Source organism: Schistocerca gregaria, chromosome X (genome assembly GCF_023897955.1).
Source record: "Schistocerca gregaria isolate iqSchGreg1 chromosome X, iqSchGreg1.2, whole genome shotgun sequence".
NCBI lineage: Eukaryota > Metazoa > Arthropoda > Insecta > Orthoptera > Acrididae > Schistocerca > Schistocerca gregaria.
The window spans coordinates 528,874,950-528,893,777 of NC_064931.1; the positions used below are offsets into that span (position 1 = coordinate 528,874,950).

At 37.4% G+C, this 18,828-nt stretch overlaps 1 protein-coding gene across 3 annotated transcripts in view; it reads left to right on the top strand.

The window, feature by feature from the left end:
• Positions 1-18,828, top strand: part of LOC126298840 (uncharacterized) — a 95,142-nt gene that overhangs the window by 52,891 nt on the left and 23,423 nt on the right. Inside the window, exons 2-4 of one of the 3 annotated variants that reach the window (XM_049990327.1) lie at positions 6,074-6,114; positions 12,530-12,769; positions 13,849-13,979. In XM_049990327.1, the coding sequence (XP_049846284.1) occupies positions 6,074-6,114; positions 12,530-12,769; positions 13,849-13,935 (368 nt within the window). In that variant the 3' untranslated portion in view covers positions 13,936-13,979. The remainder of the gene's footprint in view (positions 1-6,073; positions 6,115-12,529; positions 12,770-13,848; positions 13,980-18,828) is intronic. The other 2 variants (XM_049990326.1, XM_049990328.1) reach the window with 2 other exon arrangements.

Consider the following 18,828-nt stretch of genomic DNA (forward strand, 5'->3'; position numbering starts at 1 on the left):
GAAGACTGTTGTGGACAATTGGAGCGAATGATCTGGCCACCCAAACTGCTCAACATGAATCCCACCGAACATTTGGGGGACATAAACGAGAGGTCAGTTCGTGCACAAAGTCCTGCACTGGAAATATTTTGGCAATTATCGACGGCTATAGAGGTAGCATGACTTAGTATTTCTGCAGGGGACTTCCAACGACTTGTTGAGTCCAGTCCGCGACGAGTTGCTGCACTACACCGGGCAAAAGGAGGTCAGACACGACGTTAGAAGATATCCCATGAGTTTTGTCACCATAGTGTATAGTTCGGAGGCACAGTAAGTGTCCGATTAAAAATCCAACGGTTGGGGATTATATCTGAGTTTTTCCTCGGATTTTATATTATGTCTAATGTTACTTTTCACTCCTTTGGTAATGATTTGTGTATGTGAAAAGTACATAGCTGCATCGTGGAACAGGATCCATGTTATAGATGTCTCCAATAACTGACTCAAGTAATCTCCTTTTTTTCCCTTTCCCTTCCATCTCCTTCCTCCTTCTCTGTGCCACACACACACACACACACACACACACACACACACACACACACACACACACACACACACACAACTGAACAACGTTTAAGATTCACGACTGCTAGATACGTAAGTGGTAACCAAGAGTAAGTAACTTCAGATGAAGTTAAGAGCTTACTACCTCGAATGGGGACATGCTTAATGAATCTCTGTGGCTTTCGAATCAATCTGAGGACAACTTCACCTTATTCACTCACTCAGTCCTGAGCCGTGTGATGGTAGAGGAAAGACGTTAACTAACGTTATTTGACAATAAAAAGCCTGATAAAGAAGTGAAGCACCCAGAAAAGGAGGAGGAAACGAACAGAAATTTCATGGATTGACAGTGATTGGAAAATCGAGTCAAATTTGTAAAGAACTTGATAGCATGATCACACTTATCAGTATTATGTTGCACCCCATCTGGCATGGATGCATGTACTGAGTCCGTTTGGAATGGTTTCATAAAGCTGTTGTATCTTCTCCTGAGGCAATCTGGCCCAAAACCGTTGTAACTGGTTCTTCATATTATGGATACTGGCATTAGGATGGAGTTTAGATCTGAGTTAGTCCCACATGTGTTCTAACGGGGCAGATCTGGGGTCTTGGGGCCACAGGAGGACCTCAACATCATAAAGACAGTTCATAGAAACATACCACATGTGGAAGAGCAGTGCCTGGTTGAAAAATAACATGACGATACTCTCACATGAGAGATAACACATGAGGAAACAGGCCGGTCATAGTGGCCGTGCTGTTCTAGGCGCTACAGTCTGGAGCTGAGCGACCACTCTGGTCGCAGGTTCGAATCCTTCCTCGGGCATGGATGTGTGTGATGTTCTTAAGTTAGTTAGGTTTAATTAGCTCTAAGTTCTAGGCGACTGATGACCTCAGAAATTAAGTCGCATAGTGCTCAGAGCCATTTGAGGACACACAATTTCTGTTACACACTATTGTGCCATCAGAGTTAACTCAATCACCACCAACTGTGACCTGAAGTCATGCACGATGGCTCTCCACATCATGACATCAGGAGTAACACCACTGTGCCTCTCCAAAACAATGAAAGAATGGGTCATCTCCCCAGGTCACCACCATACTTGTCATCCATTAGGTAGTGCATAACTGTAATTCATTGCTCAACACAATGTGACACCATTTACCATCAGTCCATTCTTCCCAGTTGCAGCCAATCCAGACACAGCTGCTTGTGTTGTGGTGTTAATGGCAGCTTGTGCGTAGGACAGTAATTCCCTAGTCCTGCTGTGGCTAGTCGTCGGTCAGTGGTGTGAGATGGAACAGAATGTTGTCAAATCCCATTACTTTTTGGATGGCAGGCGTAGTTTTAAAGGGGTTTTGGTGCTCAATATGGCGATCCTCCATTGTGGTGGTCAGATTTCGTATGTTTAGAACCTTGATGATAAGTATGCCTGTCTTCATTTTCCAATGCAATTCAGTACTAGCCCACTGCCATCCAGATGCCTCACAAATCTGCATATTGCACGATTTGACCAGTCAGCTAAATGCTCTTTCGGATGATTACTTCACATTTCCATACCCTTCACAGTGATCACTCAACACCTGCTGCAGTTCATGCCCTTTGGTACCCTTTCAGGCCTGGTAACAATGCTCAACACAAACAAGACTAATGCACTCTGGTGGCTGTTCTACCAGTCACAGAGAGCTGCACCTCTAACCACTTACATACCCACAAACTGTGTTTAGGTTTAAAAAGTTTCATTGACATTTGACTATCCCTACTGGGTGGTTACTTTCTTTGTTAGGCAGAGTAATTATGTACACTTCTGAGGATTCCTCTCACCTGGTGACTTAACTAAACAAAAGAAGAGAAGAAATATATCATACAGGCTATTCAAACACCACACCCATAGTGCACAGGCGCCGCTGGGTGCCCCTCAACTTGCTCAGAAGTAGGTGCAGCTCCTAAGGGCTACTCTCCATGCAGCCCTATTACACACATTATGGGCACTCCCTAGCCACAGGGCCAACCCTGTCTGCATGCACTCAGGCTTTGCAGAACTGGTGCACAAGTTCTGGCCTGGCTGCCACAAGTCAGCCTTTTACGTAACACTGCCCATCTGTGCCCATGGGCACTTCGCTGCCCGCCAGTAGTCTCACAGGCTGCAACAGTCAGTGATTAGTACCGACCTTGTGATGTGGTATGTTAACTACAAGATCCTCATTGCCTTCAGTGCATGCTGTTACTCCATCATAGTGCTAACCATCTCCTAGCTTGGGAGCACAGGGTTTGTCAATCCATATTTCAGTCATTATGTACTAAGCTGCCTAAGGTGCTGTCATTGAAACCACATAAAAGGCATATGTATCTGATGCTGAAGTGACCCAATATATCATAAGTACACTGAACAAAAAGTTAGTCATACCTTAGAGAGATCATGCTAATACAATGTAACATCACCTCTAGCTTTGATAATAACATCAGTTCAGTGGGAAAAATAATCCAGAAGTTTCTTCTGGTATACCATATCCAGCTGAGGCCATTCATTGACAATATGGACCCATGTAGCTACTAAATCATGGGGATGTTGTTTGCAATGTTTCACCTGCCAGCCCCAAATGTATTGTGTAGGCTTAAGATTGAGTTATTTAGAAGACCACTGGAAACCAGCCACATGTGCATGCAGTGGCGTGATAACAAATGTTGCAATCTTGGAAGAAAGAAGTGTCCATAATATACTCATCAATAAGATGTAGAGGAAAGGGAAACAATTGGTCACTGAATAGCTAATCTTAATGAGTGGACTCAGTCATGCTATGAAAAACCCTCCTAAGGGATCATAGAACCACCTGAACTGCAACCATTACACGCTGCCTCATTGTTGCCATGGTAGATTTTGCTTCTTTTGCCATCCCAGCAGAATTTACAAAGACTCATCTTTTTAACATTCTATCCAATATCATTTTTGTCCCTCATCCAGCTGCAACAAGTCATTTATATTAACTGCAGTGATTCCAGATGTAGAGTTTATGGATTAAAAGTAATTGCTTATGAGCTGGTGGATTTCAGCATCCTATTAACTTTGCTAATCCTGTAACATTTGTTTCCAAAGCAATTCAAAGTCTAGGTCTTGTTGTATATCCTATAGGAGATGCTGCAGGCTGTGTCCTTGGAATATCTCTCATATTCAAGGGTAATGAAGTATATTTTGTTTTCTAAGGATCTGGTAACAGTCTGTCATCTGTGTTGTAGTCATAATTTTGTATTTAATGTCCGTTATCATAAGGATGACTTAGAGGAATATTCAACATAAGGTTTCAAAATCTTAAATGTTGATATCAGGAATGGTAGCATAATTTTGTCTTGTCTGGATGAGGGGTTAATTCCTTAAGACAGTTCTGAGGCACCTAACACAAATTTTAGGGATACAGGATTCAACATAATCCTATATATATATATGTGTGTGTGTGTGAATGTCTTGTTTTGTCTAAACATAGTGACCAATGATAAAATACATAGATGAATGTACAAATATTAAAATCCTTCTGTGTGTAAGTGCTGTCACATATAAATGGTTTTCCTTATTCTTCTTGTTTGTATGAAGCATAACTGGGGCAGAAATGCTTACTCAGGACGGCATTACCTAGATGAGAGCAAGTAACTGCCTGAAAACAAAGTGAAGCAAATGAGCAGTGCAGGCTCTGGTACACCTGGGGATGAATCAAGACAAGATTTGCCTCCATGATATGAGAATCTTGGCATTTTACTGTCTAGCCATTAAGGATGGTTAACATTTTTCTTATTATGAAGGAACTCAAATAACCAAGTATCATGGATCTAGCTATTAACTAGCTATGGTGCTTCTCTAAACAGTGACTTTTCCTTGCTGGGTGACTTAAGCTAATAAGACTCATCTGTCTTGATTAGTTATGTTGCTCAGATAATGGTTATCAAGTACCTATTGTTCATCAGTACTATGGGTCTCACATGATCTTAAATCAGGCCTGGGTACATTATGAGTGCCCAGTCAGTCTAAAACGTTTTAGCCTTGGATTAATAAAACTATAGAGAAAAATTAAGATGGTGGTTTTAATGCTTCAGATGTTATACATTGATACTCATCGACCCCCTCCCCCATTGAGTGCAATGCACAGGATGTTCATAAAACCATATGAAATTGTTAGAAAAGTCCTTGTTTCAGACATTGTTCAACTCCCATATCAAATTGGATTGAATGTCAGTTACCTCATCAAAGTGTTGACCTTTCATGTGACTTTCTGCACTTTTTCCTTTTGTGGCAGGTTAATATTGATAGCACAAAGTCTCATCAGCCCTGACGACTTTTTCAGAAAAGAACTGTTCTCCTTCTTTTCCAGTCTCATATCTACTACTTAACACTGCCTGCTCACAACTGAGTGGCTGAATGCACATTTGTTGTTTACAGTTGTTAGCTGAGGCTGGCATTGTAATTTCTGTGCTGCCATCTCTTATATGCCAGGAATAAAATCTAGCTCAGAACATTTTGGATGGACGGTATACACAAAGAAAGGCAGCATGAATGGTCACAAGCTTAATTTCCTTGCTGGTGATTTTGATGGAAATACTGAAAAGTCTCAAACAATTGACACTTGACAAAAGATGTTCAGTGTACTTTGAAAATTCCAAGAAAAGGATTACAATATAAAATCTACAAATATTACAGAGCCCCATGGAAATTTATTCCATAGAGATCAAGAAGAATTTCCCTTGACATACATTTAGTATAAGATAATTGCTATTAACATTGTGATTAGAAGTGCAGTAACAAGTAGAAGCCTTGAAGTGCTGATGTGTCAAAGAACATGAGATAATGACAATTGCAAGCTTTTGCCTTTACACATTTGGTAGATTAGTAGGGATGTATCTACCAATCACTGACTTGTAGACAAAATGAAAGTGATTTAAAGCCACTTTTCAGAATTTACATAAAAGAGCTTGCCTGATTCAGAAGCCTTGTCTGATCTGCTCCATTATAAAGGTGCATAGTGTAAACTGTCTTTTGTCAGTTTTCTGATGATGATGGCTGCATAAACAACATTTATGGGAATGGGAATGGGAAAAATAACACTTCTTTTGCATTTAGTGTGAGTACTAACTATGTTTTGTTTTGTATCAGTCGCTGCATGGCCAAAAGATAAACCCGCTTAAAATAAATCACCTCACAAAAACATCAGTGATAACCCAAATTGTAGACCATTTCATGTATTTTGACAAGTTCTTTATAATATAGCTTTCCATTTGATTTCAGTTTTCTTGATGGTTTGTGCAGAGTACATACCACAAGCTGTCTCCTATTTTTAGCACCACAATTTTTATTTCACATCTTTTACTGTTTTAAATTAAACTGGACTGCTGATATTGTCAGAATTCTGTATTAAGCTATATGTTGCATCACAATGATCATCAGAATTAATTTACTGATATTTGCAATTACACTTAGAGAAAGAGTATAACTTTCTCTACTAAATAATGATAAAATTAATGACAGTACATTTTCTTCTGTTCCAGGGTGGTTAACAGTTGCTGCTCTTCTGTTATTTACCATACTTGTAAGTTCTGGTACTTTTTTCTGTTCTAGAAATACTGAATTTTTCAATAAACTAATGATGACCATAACATTGTTACTATAACTGTTACTGGTACTCCTCTTGCTATATTGATCACATTCTTACTCTGAGTATGTTTTCCTGGGGGGAGGGAGGAGGGCTGTATAAAAAAACTTTCTCTCAGCATTGTTGAAAGTGTGACCTGTTGAATATTATCTACTAAAAACTGTTCTGCATATAATTCAGCTGCTCTTGATGCATTTACATGTCATTCTCCATAAGTCAAAATCATATGACCCAAGTCTTTTTTGTAAAAATGATTGTATTGTAGAAAGCACACCTCATGCACACATGATCGCCAACTCCAGCATCTTGGCCCAAGAAGCTCAAGTTAGTGGTCATATGTGGATGAGACGTGCTTGCTTGTTTGTATGAATGGTGTGTGTGTCTCTCTTTTACTGAAGAAGACTGTGGCTGAAAACATGATGCAAGTGTCTTTTTATTGTGTCTTCTTTATGGTAATTAGCAATCTGTCTTTTCCTACACTGTTAATATTCCTGCCAGAGTTTCCATTGTTTGTATTGTAGAAAATTATTGAAACAATAATTATGATTCAATATTGTAAATGTTTTATAAAGTTCATACAGCTCATTGACACAGGGCCAGCCCTACAGGGTACGCAAACTGCAGGCCCCTCTGGTTCCAAAATTTAGGGAGCACTAAATTTTGAGCAAAGATTTTAACAAATTGGGTTTTCTGTTTATTAATGAGGGCATACTCAAAAGTAATGCTTTCAAATGTTTTATTCTGTTCTCAATATTGACTGAGGTACTATGTATCATGCATATTGCTCAGAAATCCATCCAACTTTGCTTATGCAAATTGCAATCCTCTCCTGTTAGAAAGCTATGAATTATAGCGTGTATATGGCAGTGTGTAATGTAGCTATTTAGGTGTGTGAGAGATTCTCAGAAGGCTTGAAAGCATGAATTTGATGAGTTCATCCAGAAATGGAGCACCCTCTCCATCAGCATGCCAATGGAAGATCAAACATGAGTGCTGCAACATCTGCAATGATCCAGTGCCTTGGGTTCACTGTTATTGATAATCCTCCATAGAATCAAACCTTGGCCCCATCCATTTTCCATTTGTTCCCAAAACTCAAAAAATACCTCTGAGGACTTCACTTTGATAGTGATGAAACAGTGTAAGCAGAGGTGAGGTTGTGGCTCTATCAACAGAGTCAAAAACTCTACAGTTACAGCATTAACAAACTGTTCTTTCTTTGGGAGAAATTGTTCATCACCAGGGTAATTATGTTAAGAAATAAATATGTAGACTTGAAAAATAAAGATGTAGAATGTTAATAACATTTATTTTATGCAAAAAACTTTAAAGGTTTTCACGTACAAAAATTGGAGGCATTACTTTTCGGCATGCCCTCATAAATTGTAGTGGACTTGCCTCCTGACTATCAAAATAATATAAAGAGAAGTTTCATGGCCATACAGCATCCACATGCAGTGTGATCCAGCAGGGAAGCATCCCAGTGAAAAATAGCCTACAGCAGCCAGGACATTTCTACCAATTTTCTGCAGTGACAAAGAATACACTTCTGCTCAAACTGACAGGATAAAGAATGTAACATAACACAGTGTGACATCCTAATTAAGAGACAAGGCAATAATGTGACTCTTTTTCTTTCATTTATAATTCTTGCACTTGGTTTTTATCATTATTTTGCTATCACTTCTTTTTATGATTAAATATCACAAAAGTATAATATTGCAATGTTGGTACAGACAAGGCAGTACTGACCCTACAACGTATCTCAGAAGGAAGAAAAGAAAGAAAGACTTATGTTTATATCATTTGCAGATTTAGAAAAAGTGCAGACTGGATTAAACTCTACATTCTGAAGATAGGAGGGGGAAAATACAGGGAGTGAGAAGTTATTTACAACTAGTAGAGGAACCACACTGCAGTTATGAGGGTCAAAGGACATGAAAGGGAAGCAATCATTGGGAAGTGAGTGAGGCAGGGTTGTAGCCTATACCTGATGTTACTCAGTCTCTGCAATGAGCAAGCAGTAAAAGAAACCAAGGAGAAATTTGGAGAAGGAATTAAAGTTCCAGGAGAAGAAATAATAACTTTGAGGTTTACAGATAGTATAGGGATTCTGTCAGAGATGGTAAAGGACTTGGAAGAGCAGTTGAACAGAATGGACAATGTCTTGAAAAGTGGTTATAAGATGAACACCAACAAAAGTAAAATGAGTGTAATGGTTTGTAGTTGAATTAAATCAGTTGATGCCGAAGGAGTTAGATTAGGAAATGAGATGCCAAAAGTCATAGATGCATTTTGCTAACAAATCATGGTCCTAAAAGAGAGGTTATAAAATGCTGACTTGGCATAGCATGGAAAGCATTTATCAAAAAGAGGAATTTTTTAACATCTAATGAAAACTGATTACACAAACAGTTCGTTAGCAATGCTACCCATATTGATTCTTATGTAGTATTGCAGTGTTGTGATCATCAGCAGCTGTTATTCCACTTTGTGATTTTTTTATATAATGACCAGTCACATTAATGTGACCACCCATCAAAACAGAATAACCACCTCTTGCACCAGCCACCACTGTGAGACATGCAGGAAGAGGGTCAGTGAGGTTCTGGAAGGTACAGACAGTGATGTGGAGCCATGTCAATTCCAGTTCTATGGCCTGCTGTGCTAGGTTTTTCAGCTTAGGAACCATGATGTGTACAGCCTGGTCATGTGGTCCCACAGATTTTCAATTGGGCTTAAATCTGAGAAGTTTGCTGGCCAGGATTGTACAGTAAATGCATCCTGGTATTCCTTGAACCACACACATACACTGTGAGCTGTGTGACATGTTGCACTGACCTGCTGCTTGATGCCATCATGCTGCCAAAAATCAAACTTTATGTAGTAGTGGCCATAGTCACCAAGGATTGATGCATACTTGTGATGATCCAGTGTTCCTTACAGAATGATGAAATCACCCAGGAATGGCACAAAAACATTCCCCAGATGAGAATGGTCTCTCCTCTGGCCTGGACCCCTCCGATGATTGTTGCAGGGTGCTTGATTTAAGACATTTCATGCCATACATGCCAATGATGTGTTACACCTGGAAAGGCCACCTGTCACCACTAAGTAGACATCGATTTGTGGTAGTGGCATGCAAATTGCAGCTTTTGTTGCTCATGAACATCAATCAGCACAGGTGCACAAACCAGGTGTCTGCTGCGGAGGCCCATACTCAGCAGCATTCACTGAAAAGTGAGTGAGGAGACACTGTTGATAGCCCCTTGATTCATCTGGGTCATCAATTGCTCAACAGTTGCATGTCTGTTCACTTCTAGACATCTCCATAGCCTTTGTTCAACCCTTCATCTGTGGCCCGTAGTGAACCACATTTGCCCTGTGGCCATTTTCAATCGAGCCATTTTGCCACACACAGTATACCTTAACCATGGGAGCAGTTTACAAACTTAGCCAATTACAGAAATTATTCTATAGTTTACCCAAAAGCCAATGATCATGGCCTTTTGGACAGGAGATAAATCACTCCATTTTATGCATTATGACAACGACTAAACTGTTTTCTACAATCCCTGGACATGCTTTGTACACCCTCCATTGATAGTGCTTCCACTTGCCATCTATGAGTGGTTATTGCACATTGACATCAAGCATAGGTGATGGTCACATAAAAGTGACTGGACTGTATATACGAAAGTAATACCATGCTTGAAACTATTTTCAAGAATGCTGCTACTTTTTTTATAAAAATTCAATAGTACCTGGTTTACATTGGTATGTATTTATTCAGATTACATTATTCCATTTCCTCCTTCCCCTTCTTTCTGTCCATCTTCTCTGCCCACCTCTCTATCAATCTACACCTCTCTGTCCATCTCCCCCTCTCTATCCACCTCTGTCACCCACCACTCTCTGTCCATGTCCTCCTGTCCCCCTCTCTGGCCACCTGTCGTTCCCCCCTCTCTCTGTCCATCTGCTCATTTCCACCCTCCCTATCCATCTGCTTATCCCCCTCTGCCCATTTTCTCTTTCATCCTCTATCTATCTCCTCCTCCACCTTAAAGTCCATCTCCTCCTCACTCCCATTATCATCCCCTCCCCTGTTCTCTGCTCTCTTCTCCTCTCTCCTACCTCTAAGTTAATCCAGGGATTTAGAAGGAGTTTCTTGCCCATGGCTTTGCCTGCATATGCACATATCACATATATTTAATATATTTCACACATACTTGTACACATATTTCACTGGTATCTTTAGCAAATTTCTCCCTGCTGTTTCATTTTCATGCAGCTACATGATTATGATGTTGTATCTCCAAAACTATGTGTCATACAATGATTTACTTAAGCACATACATTCACTGGAGTATGTGAACATTGTCTGCAAAATGTGTAATGAATACAGTTAGTAGTAAAGAAGTAAAAAATTAAACCATCATGTATGATGCAGAAGTTTTAATGCATGAACAATGAAAATGTATTAACAGCTATACTTGTTTCCTTTTATCGTTTGGGGGGAGAGGGGGGGGGGGTTGTCAGTAAGAAAAGGTTTTATAAAGGTTTGAAATTATGTGTAAAGTTCATCCCAATTTGCTAAGTACTCTTAAGTACTGGCTGAATAAAGTCTGGGTATTCATGCATTGTGGGCTAAACTTTGTTTTCATGTCCACCCTCTGTGCCCCTCCCCACAATAGACAGGTGGTTCTTATACCTATAAAAATTGTTTCCAGACAGTAATTGATATGTGTACCAGGTTTGCTTGAAATCAGTGCATTGCTTTAGGAGGAGATATGAAACATGCATACAAACATACATATAGACAACCATTTTTATAATATGAATGAATCTATAATAATTCATGATGTAATGACACTACATTAATCAAGCAGCCACCTGTTGGATAGCATGTACCATTATAAAAATATGCAAAATGTTATCAGAAATTTGGCTGTTTTTGTACATAAAAATAATATAGGTGTTGCTGGTATTTGATTTTACTTACATGTATTAAGGATTCCATGGAGATAAAGAGAAGTAGATGACTTAAGTGTACATAAGAAGATATTGTAGATAAATTACATATTAATTTGCATTGTTGTCTGCTTGTAGAAATTATTTAGCTCTGTCCTATAGAAATGTTAGTAAAAAATTAACTGTCATACAGATAAAAATGGAATGTGAAATTTAAAAGTTTTCCTGCATATAGATTGTCCCATTAAATTTCAGCTAATCTACTGGATGTCAATAACTTGCTGTCACAATCTTTGGTTTAGAGTATTTTGGTGTTACTAACATCTGAAATAACAGTGGAATGAACAAACACAACAACTCACTGTGTAGTGAACCTATTTAAAAATACTAAAAGGTAAAACTGACAGACACAAGGTTGGTTTGAACACCACAGTGCTTCACTAGAGGCAGAAAAATTAAAGGTGGTATCCCCTTGTCTATCTCAAACATTTGAACTGATGGACTTAACAATTTTTAGGGGACCTAGGGTTTAATGTGGACTCCTAATCACAGCAATTTTTAATATTAATAAAGCATTGTCAAACTCTTGACAGAAATAATCCTAAGAATGACTGGAGTTCAACATTGAACCTTTAGACTTGCAGTCTGCCACTCACACATTAAGCCGTTACATGGGTATGAAAATATGAATTGAGACTTAGTAGCTTGTGTTCTGTTTCATAGCATGTGTGCATGTGAGTGCACATTCTCTCTCTCTCTCTCTCTCTCTCTCTCTCTCTCACACACACACACACACACACACACACACACACACACACACACACACACACACACATGCATTGCCTGTTAGTGACACCTGACTCAGTGCTGACACACTGGAGCTTCCATGCACATGGAAGAAAGGTACAGGTTTGATGTTGAGTTACCACCTTCCATTTTTTGTTTCTAAAGCTTAATGTCTCCACTATATGGTGAGCAGTTATTTTTACTCATTCTGCTGTTTGTATTCCACATGAAATTTTGCAGTTTCTTAATTATCACATTTAACTGAAACTTTTGGGATGCATCTGATTAAATGATATCTTGATAACTCTTTTATATTCTACACCATTGGAGTTAGAAAGTAATAAGACTTTCTGCATCAGTTTATTTGGAAATGATGAATTAGGATACTTTTTTTACTTTTTTTTGAGATGTGCAGTAGAAGAGAATTCTGTTATCCATTTTTTGTACTAGTCCAATGCATCATAGTGTTTTCTTCATGAGTTATATGTAAAACCAATACCAATTGTTTCTGTACACCTGTTTTTATGGTTTTATTTATGAGTGCACAATCTGTATACACATGCTAATGATATTTAAAATGCCTGTGTGATTCTAGGCCCTTGCAGAGGCAGGAGATATGATGAGGAAATCTATTGTGTTTGACAAGAAAACTCCAGATGTATTTTACTGTCCACAACACAAACCAACAGGTTTTGATAAATTAATAGTGAGGGCAAGACCTCTTAGTAAGCTGTGTGAACATGGTGGGAAGGCATTACCAGATGATTACAAGTCAGACTGTTACAATGATGTGGATGAATCAGAATATGCGTGCAAAGAAAAGAACCGTATCATGGTGAGTGCATAACAAGTGTCAAATTATGGTGACATTCTGTTGCAAAAAAACTGTAACCTTTAGTTTTTTTAAAGAAATTAGCTCCTAATGTTATTTGAAACTGTGTTTATCACATAAATATACCTAAGATACACTATTAATTTGTGTATTTTTCAAATTATAGGTTTTTATTATTACTGAAAACAATAAACAAATTGTTTGGAACATATCATCAAATGTATATGATTAGTTATTGTACAGTTTTATTCTTTAACAAGTATCTTACAGACTGGGAGTAAGTTTGTATTGAAATAGAGTAATGTTAAATAATGAAAAACCCACTATAGACTTGATTTGTCCCTTCCCAAATTGATTTACTTAAAAAAAACACAGCAAAAGGTTCTTACATCTGTATGTATTTTAAATATGTGAATGTCTGTTATTGAAATAATTGTGATTGGTACACACAGTATGCAAGGAAAGGCAAGTATGCTGTACATGTACAACACTGTTTCATGACACTCTCAATGTATTGATTAAAAATTGCAAATATTTAAGCCAAGAACATTTTAATTCTATATGTGAATTGAGATATTAAAACAGCCAGTGAGTAGAATTTAACAACAAACCAACCTAATAAGAAAAGAAATCAGACACTTCATGATTGAGTGAATTATTAGTTTTGAAAGATTTGTATCAGAAAACAGTGAATATCTTCTTCATGAATCATGATCAGCAGTCACTAAATTCACTTAAATTCATCATAAAAATATTCACTGTATCCATCTGAGAAAATAAATATTTGTATAATACCTTTCCCCCCCCCCCCCCCCCCCACTAAAAATCAATCACATAAAGCTAAAAGACCCAAACTGGTGGTAAATTGAGTAGAAAGATTGTAAATGCTTTTCTTTTCTGTTCTTTGAGCTTTAGATTCATAAAAATTGGGATATTTCATTTCAGAAAGCTCATTGGAAAGCAAAGTACCTTTTCTGAATTTTAAGACATTTTTCTTAAACACTAAAAGTTACTGTAACATTAATTTTAGTTTAGAATATAGAGAAAGTTTTTTAATGCAAGTACTAACTGTTTCATTTCAGAAAAGACTTGTTCCAAAGAAGACAAGCGGATCCACTGATGCAGACTTCTCAGCAACAACTGAAATATTTACAGTAGAAGAGTATTAAAATGGCTTTTGTTAATTTCTTAGAAATTAACATTAGGTATTTAGGTATTTTATTACAAATTTCCTTTACAGCTTCTTCATTAAACTGTCCGGTGATGTTTCCTCCTATGTGCTCTGCTGTCTTCACTGCCTGCTACTGTTCTCATTTGTTTATATTTTCAGCTTTTATCCACTCATTCTTCACCTGTTGTAGATTTCTTTACATTGTCTCTACCTTACAGTTTGTTTTTGCACATACATATAGTTCATACACAAGACACCTTACTTTTTGTACATTCTTGTAATTCAGCCTGTAAGCTGCTGCAGATTTTATGGATGTTCTGTTTCTACTGTTTTATTTTCAGCTTTACTTACCTGTATCTATGCTTATTTCATACAGTACTTTTCTATTTTTGTAACTGAATGTGTATAACAGCATTTTGTAGTACAATTTTGGCACTTTAACTATAAGACTAGTTAGACTTATTTTCATAGACTGTACAAATTTTCATTAGTGAAAATGTGTAATTATAAATACTGGTACTAAATTATAGAAGTCATTGAAATATTCTGTAAGTAAGCTGTGTGATATTGCTTGTTATTTAATGTTCATTTTATATGGGCAGTATTCAGCAAGAAAATTAATTGCTGACAATTTTGTGCATGCAAAAGACTAAAAAATGCAAGTAACAATAGAAACTATGTAGAGTAGAAATTTGTTCATCAATAAGTATTTGGTTTTAGAAGGAAATATACTTTGTAGTAAATCTTTTTACTAAAAAAATTTCACTCACATGGTAATCTCTATCCTCTGCTGATATGAAGATTGGTTACCAACATTGTGACTTAAATGCTACTTAAACTCTCACCTGAGAGTACCTGGGTATTGTAGGAGGAATTTGAACTTTGAACAAAAGCTGGCTGTGATAATAATATATGGCCAAGTGGCTGTCAAGTAAAGTAAGCATTGGAATAGGCTTATATTTGAGCGGTAACATATTCACTACTGTACATGGATGCACCAGATAAATCATGCAAGAAAATAACTTAAAAGGCACACATTTTAAATTTACACTTGCATTTACTGAGCTGAACATCTAGCTGTATTTGTATTCAGATCAACAAAAACATCCAAGTGTGACAAATATCATTATAAGGAGCTACCAGAATTTTATAGAAGTTCTAGGAAGTTTAGAGGCTCAATATTTCATTAATTACAAAACCAGAAGGGTCAGAGCTCAAGACAAAATTGAATAAAGGTGAGGGAGGAATCTGTCAAAGTAATTTTCAGAGGCACCATCTCAGTATTGACTCTAAGTGATTTAGGAAAACCACAAAAATCTTAAATTTTGATGGCTGGACAGTGATTTGAAACATGTTGCACCTGAATCTGAGTCCACAGTCAAAGTAGTTTACAAGCTAAACTGGGCACTTCCTGATTCTCTGCAGCATGTTTCAACTGAATTAGTTATAGTAACACAAAACAATTATTTTGTTTAGTCCTCCAGTTCTTTTAGTCCTGTAACATCTTTTGACGTAGGTCCACCTACTATTACCAATAATCTCAAGCTGTACATGAAAAATTCTATGTCTAACTATATTTATTGCTCTACCTTAAACTATTCCTTCTAATAGAAAATTAAATAACTTTTTTCTCTTAAAATTTTCCCTTTGTCATATCAATCACTTTTATAAAGTCTCTTCCACGATTTTTTTTCTTTGCTGATTTGTCTGTTGTACATTCACTTGGAAAATGTGTATGTGGAATGAACCAACCAAAAGAATAAAAAGTTGGATACAGTATTATTGTGGGTTGTTGTGCTACCAAGTACATTTTTCTTACTCTAACAAAAAAGGGAATACAGTCAGATATAAAGATCTGTCCCCTTCATGAACAATGGACCTTGCCGTGGAGGGTAGACATGTTTGTCTCAGTGATACAGATAGCCATACTTTAGATGCAATCACAACATAGGGGTATCTTTTGAGAGACCAGAGAAACATGCAGTTCCTGAAGAGGGGCAGCAGCCTTTTCAGTAGCAGCAGAGACAGCAGTCTTGATGGCTGACTGATCTGGCTTTGTAACAGTGGCCAACATGACTTTAGTGTGCTGGTACTGCAAACAGCTGAAAGCAAGGGGGAAACAACAGCTGTTATTTTTCCCAAGGGCATGAGTGTCTACCATATGGTTGAATGATGATGGCATCATCTTGGGTAAAGTACTCCAGATGTAAAAGCCCCAGGTTCAGATCTCCAGGCTGGGACTCTTCAGGGGGATGCTGTAATTAGGAAAAACAGAACTAGCAGTCTATAGGTGAAAATGTGGAATGTTGGATCCGTTAATGAGACAGATGTGTTCCAAATTTAAAAAGGGAAATGGATAGGTTGAAGTTAAATATAGTGATGATTAGTGAAGTTTGTAGGCAGGATGAACAGTTGAGTACAGGGTTATATATACAAAAATCAAACACGAATAATTCGGGAGTAGGTCTAATAATGAATAATAAAATAGGAATGTGGATAAGCCCCTATTAACAGCATAGTGAATGCCTTATCATAGCCGAGGTAGACATGAAGCCAACACCCACCACAGCAGATTAAGTTTATTTGCCAACTAGCTTCACAGATTATGAAGAGATTGAAAGAATGTATAATGAGATAAATGAAATTATTCTAATAGTTAAGGGAGAAGAAAATATAATTCTGATGGACTGGAATTTGGTAACATGAGGAGGACAAGAAGAAAAAAATAGTATGTGAAACTGGATTGAAGAAAAGGGATGAAAGAGGGAGCCATCTGGTAAAATTCTGCACACAGAATAATTTAATCATTTCCAACACTTGGTTTATAAATCATGCAACAATATTGTGTACATGGTCCTCCACATAAAATAAAAGTTATTTCCTCACTTTTACTGTGTTATAAATACCTAGATGACTGCTTCTATTCACTGGCAGAATTTTTAGATCATACAAAATACAGCAGACTTGAAGCAAGAAAATGCAAAACTGCCAACTGCTCCTAAAGCAATATCTAATAAAATTAATTTCTTGCACTATTACAATTATTTATTTTGATGTTAGATGTAACTTTTGTGTGTGTGTGTGTGTGTGTGTGTGTGTGTGTGTGTGTGTGTGTGTGTGTGTGTGTGTGTATATGTGTATGTATGTCTGCATGCGCATGTGCACATGATGTTTGTGTGTATGCCAGTGTGCATGCTCATCTGCAGATGACATCCCATAATCTGTGGATATTTACTGAATGAATAAAAAATGAAGAATTACAGAAAATAATTATAGAAAGGGGAGAGGATGTAAATGAAGCTGAGATAGGAGCTATGACAATGCGAGAAGAATTTTACTGAGTGCTCGAAGACCTAAATCAAAACAAGGCCGTTGGACAGACAACATTCCCTCAAAACTACTGAAATCCTTGGGAGGACCAGCCATAACAAAATTATTCTATCTGGTGTGCAAGATGTATAAGACAGGCAAAATACCATCAGAATTTAAGAAAAATGTAATAATTCTAGTTCCAAAGAAAGCAAGTGCTGACAGATGTGAATATTAGTGAACTATTGGTTTAATAACTCATGGTTGCAACGTAAATTATTTATACAAGAATGGAAAAACTGGTAAAAGCTGATCTTGGTGAAGACCAGTTTGGATCCTGGAGAAATGTAAGGACATGTGAGGCAGTACTGGTCTTATGACTTACCTTAGAAGATAGGTTAAGGAAAGGCAAAACCTATATTTATAGCTTTTTTAGGTTTGGCAAAAGCTTTCAACAGTTTGAGCTGGAATGCTTTCTTTGAAATTATGAATGAAGCAGGGGTAAAATACAAGGAGTGAAAGGTTATATGCAACTTGTACAGAAACCAGATGGCAGTTATAAGAGTCAAGGGAATGAAAGGGGAGCAGTGGTCGAAAGAGCTGTGAGACAGAGTTTTATCCTATCCCTGATGTTATCAATCAGTACATCAAGCAAGTAGTAAAGGAAACCAAAGAAAAATTTGAGGGAAAAGAAAAATGACTGGAGGTTTGCCAGTGACATTGTATTTCTGTCAGAGACAACAAAGGACTTGGAAGGGCAATTGAATGTAATGGACAGTGTCTGGAAAGGAGGATATAAGATGAACATTAAAAAAAGAAAAACTGGAGTAATAGAATGCTGTAGAATTACATCAGGCAGTGCTGTGGGACTTAGATTAGAAAACATGATACTAACAGTAGTAGATGAGTTTTGCTACTTGGGCAGCAAAATAACTGATAACGATTAAAGGAGAGAGTATATAAAATGTAGGCTGACAATGGCAGGAAAACTGTTCCTGAAGAAGAGAAATTTGTTACCATTGAATCTAATCTTAAGTGTTAGAAGCATTTTCTTAAGATATTGTTCTGGAGTGTAGACTTGTATGGAAGTGAAACATGGATGATGAATAGTTCAGACAAGAAGCAAATAGAAGATTTTGAAACATGGTGCACCAGGAGAATCCTGAAAATTTGTTGGGTAAATCATGTAACCAGTAAAGACATACTGAATAAAACTGGGGAAAATGGAGTCTGTGACATAACTTCACTAAAAGAAAGTACTGGTTGTAGAGACAAATTAGAAGACATCGAGTGAGTGTCAATTTAGAGTTCGAGGCAAATGTGGGGGTGTAAAAATTCAAGAGGGAGACCAAGAGATGAATACTGCAAGCAGGGTCAGGTCTTTGGACTCAAGACCACCACAAAAGCAAACAACAATTAAGATCTGTAAATAGATTTGAAGGAATATGGAAAGTAGGAAATGTTTCAGAAGAGCAGAAAGTTGCCCTAATTCCCCAGTTGTATGCAAAAGGTGATAAAAAAAATTGTTGATATCTAAGGAAAATTTCTCCTACCAGTTCCTATCACATGTTTCCAAAAATTC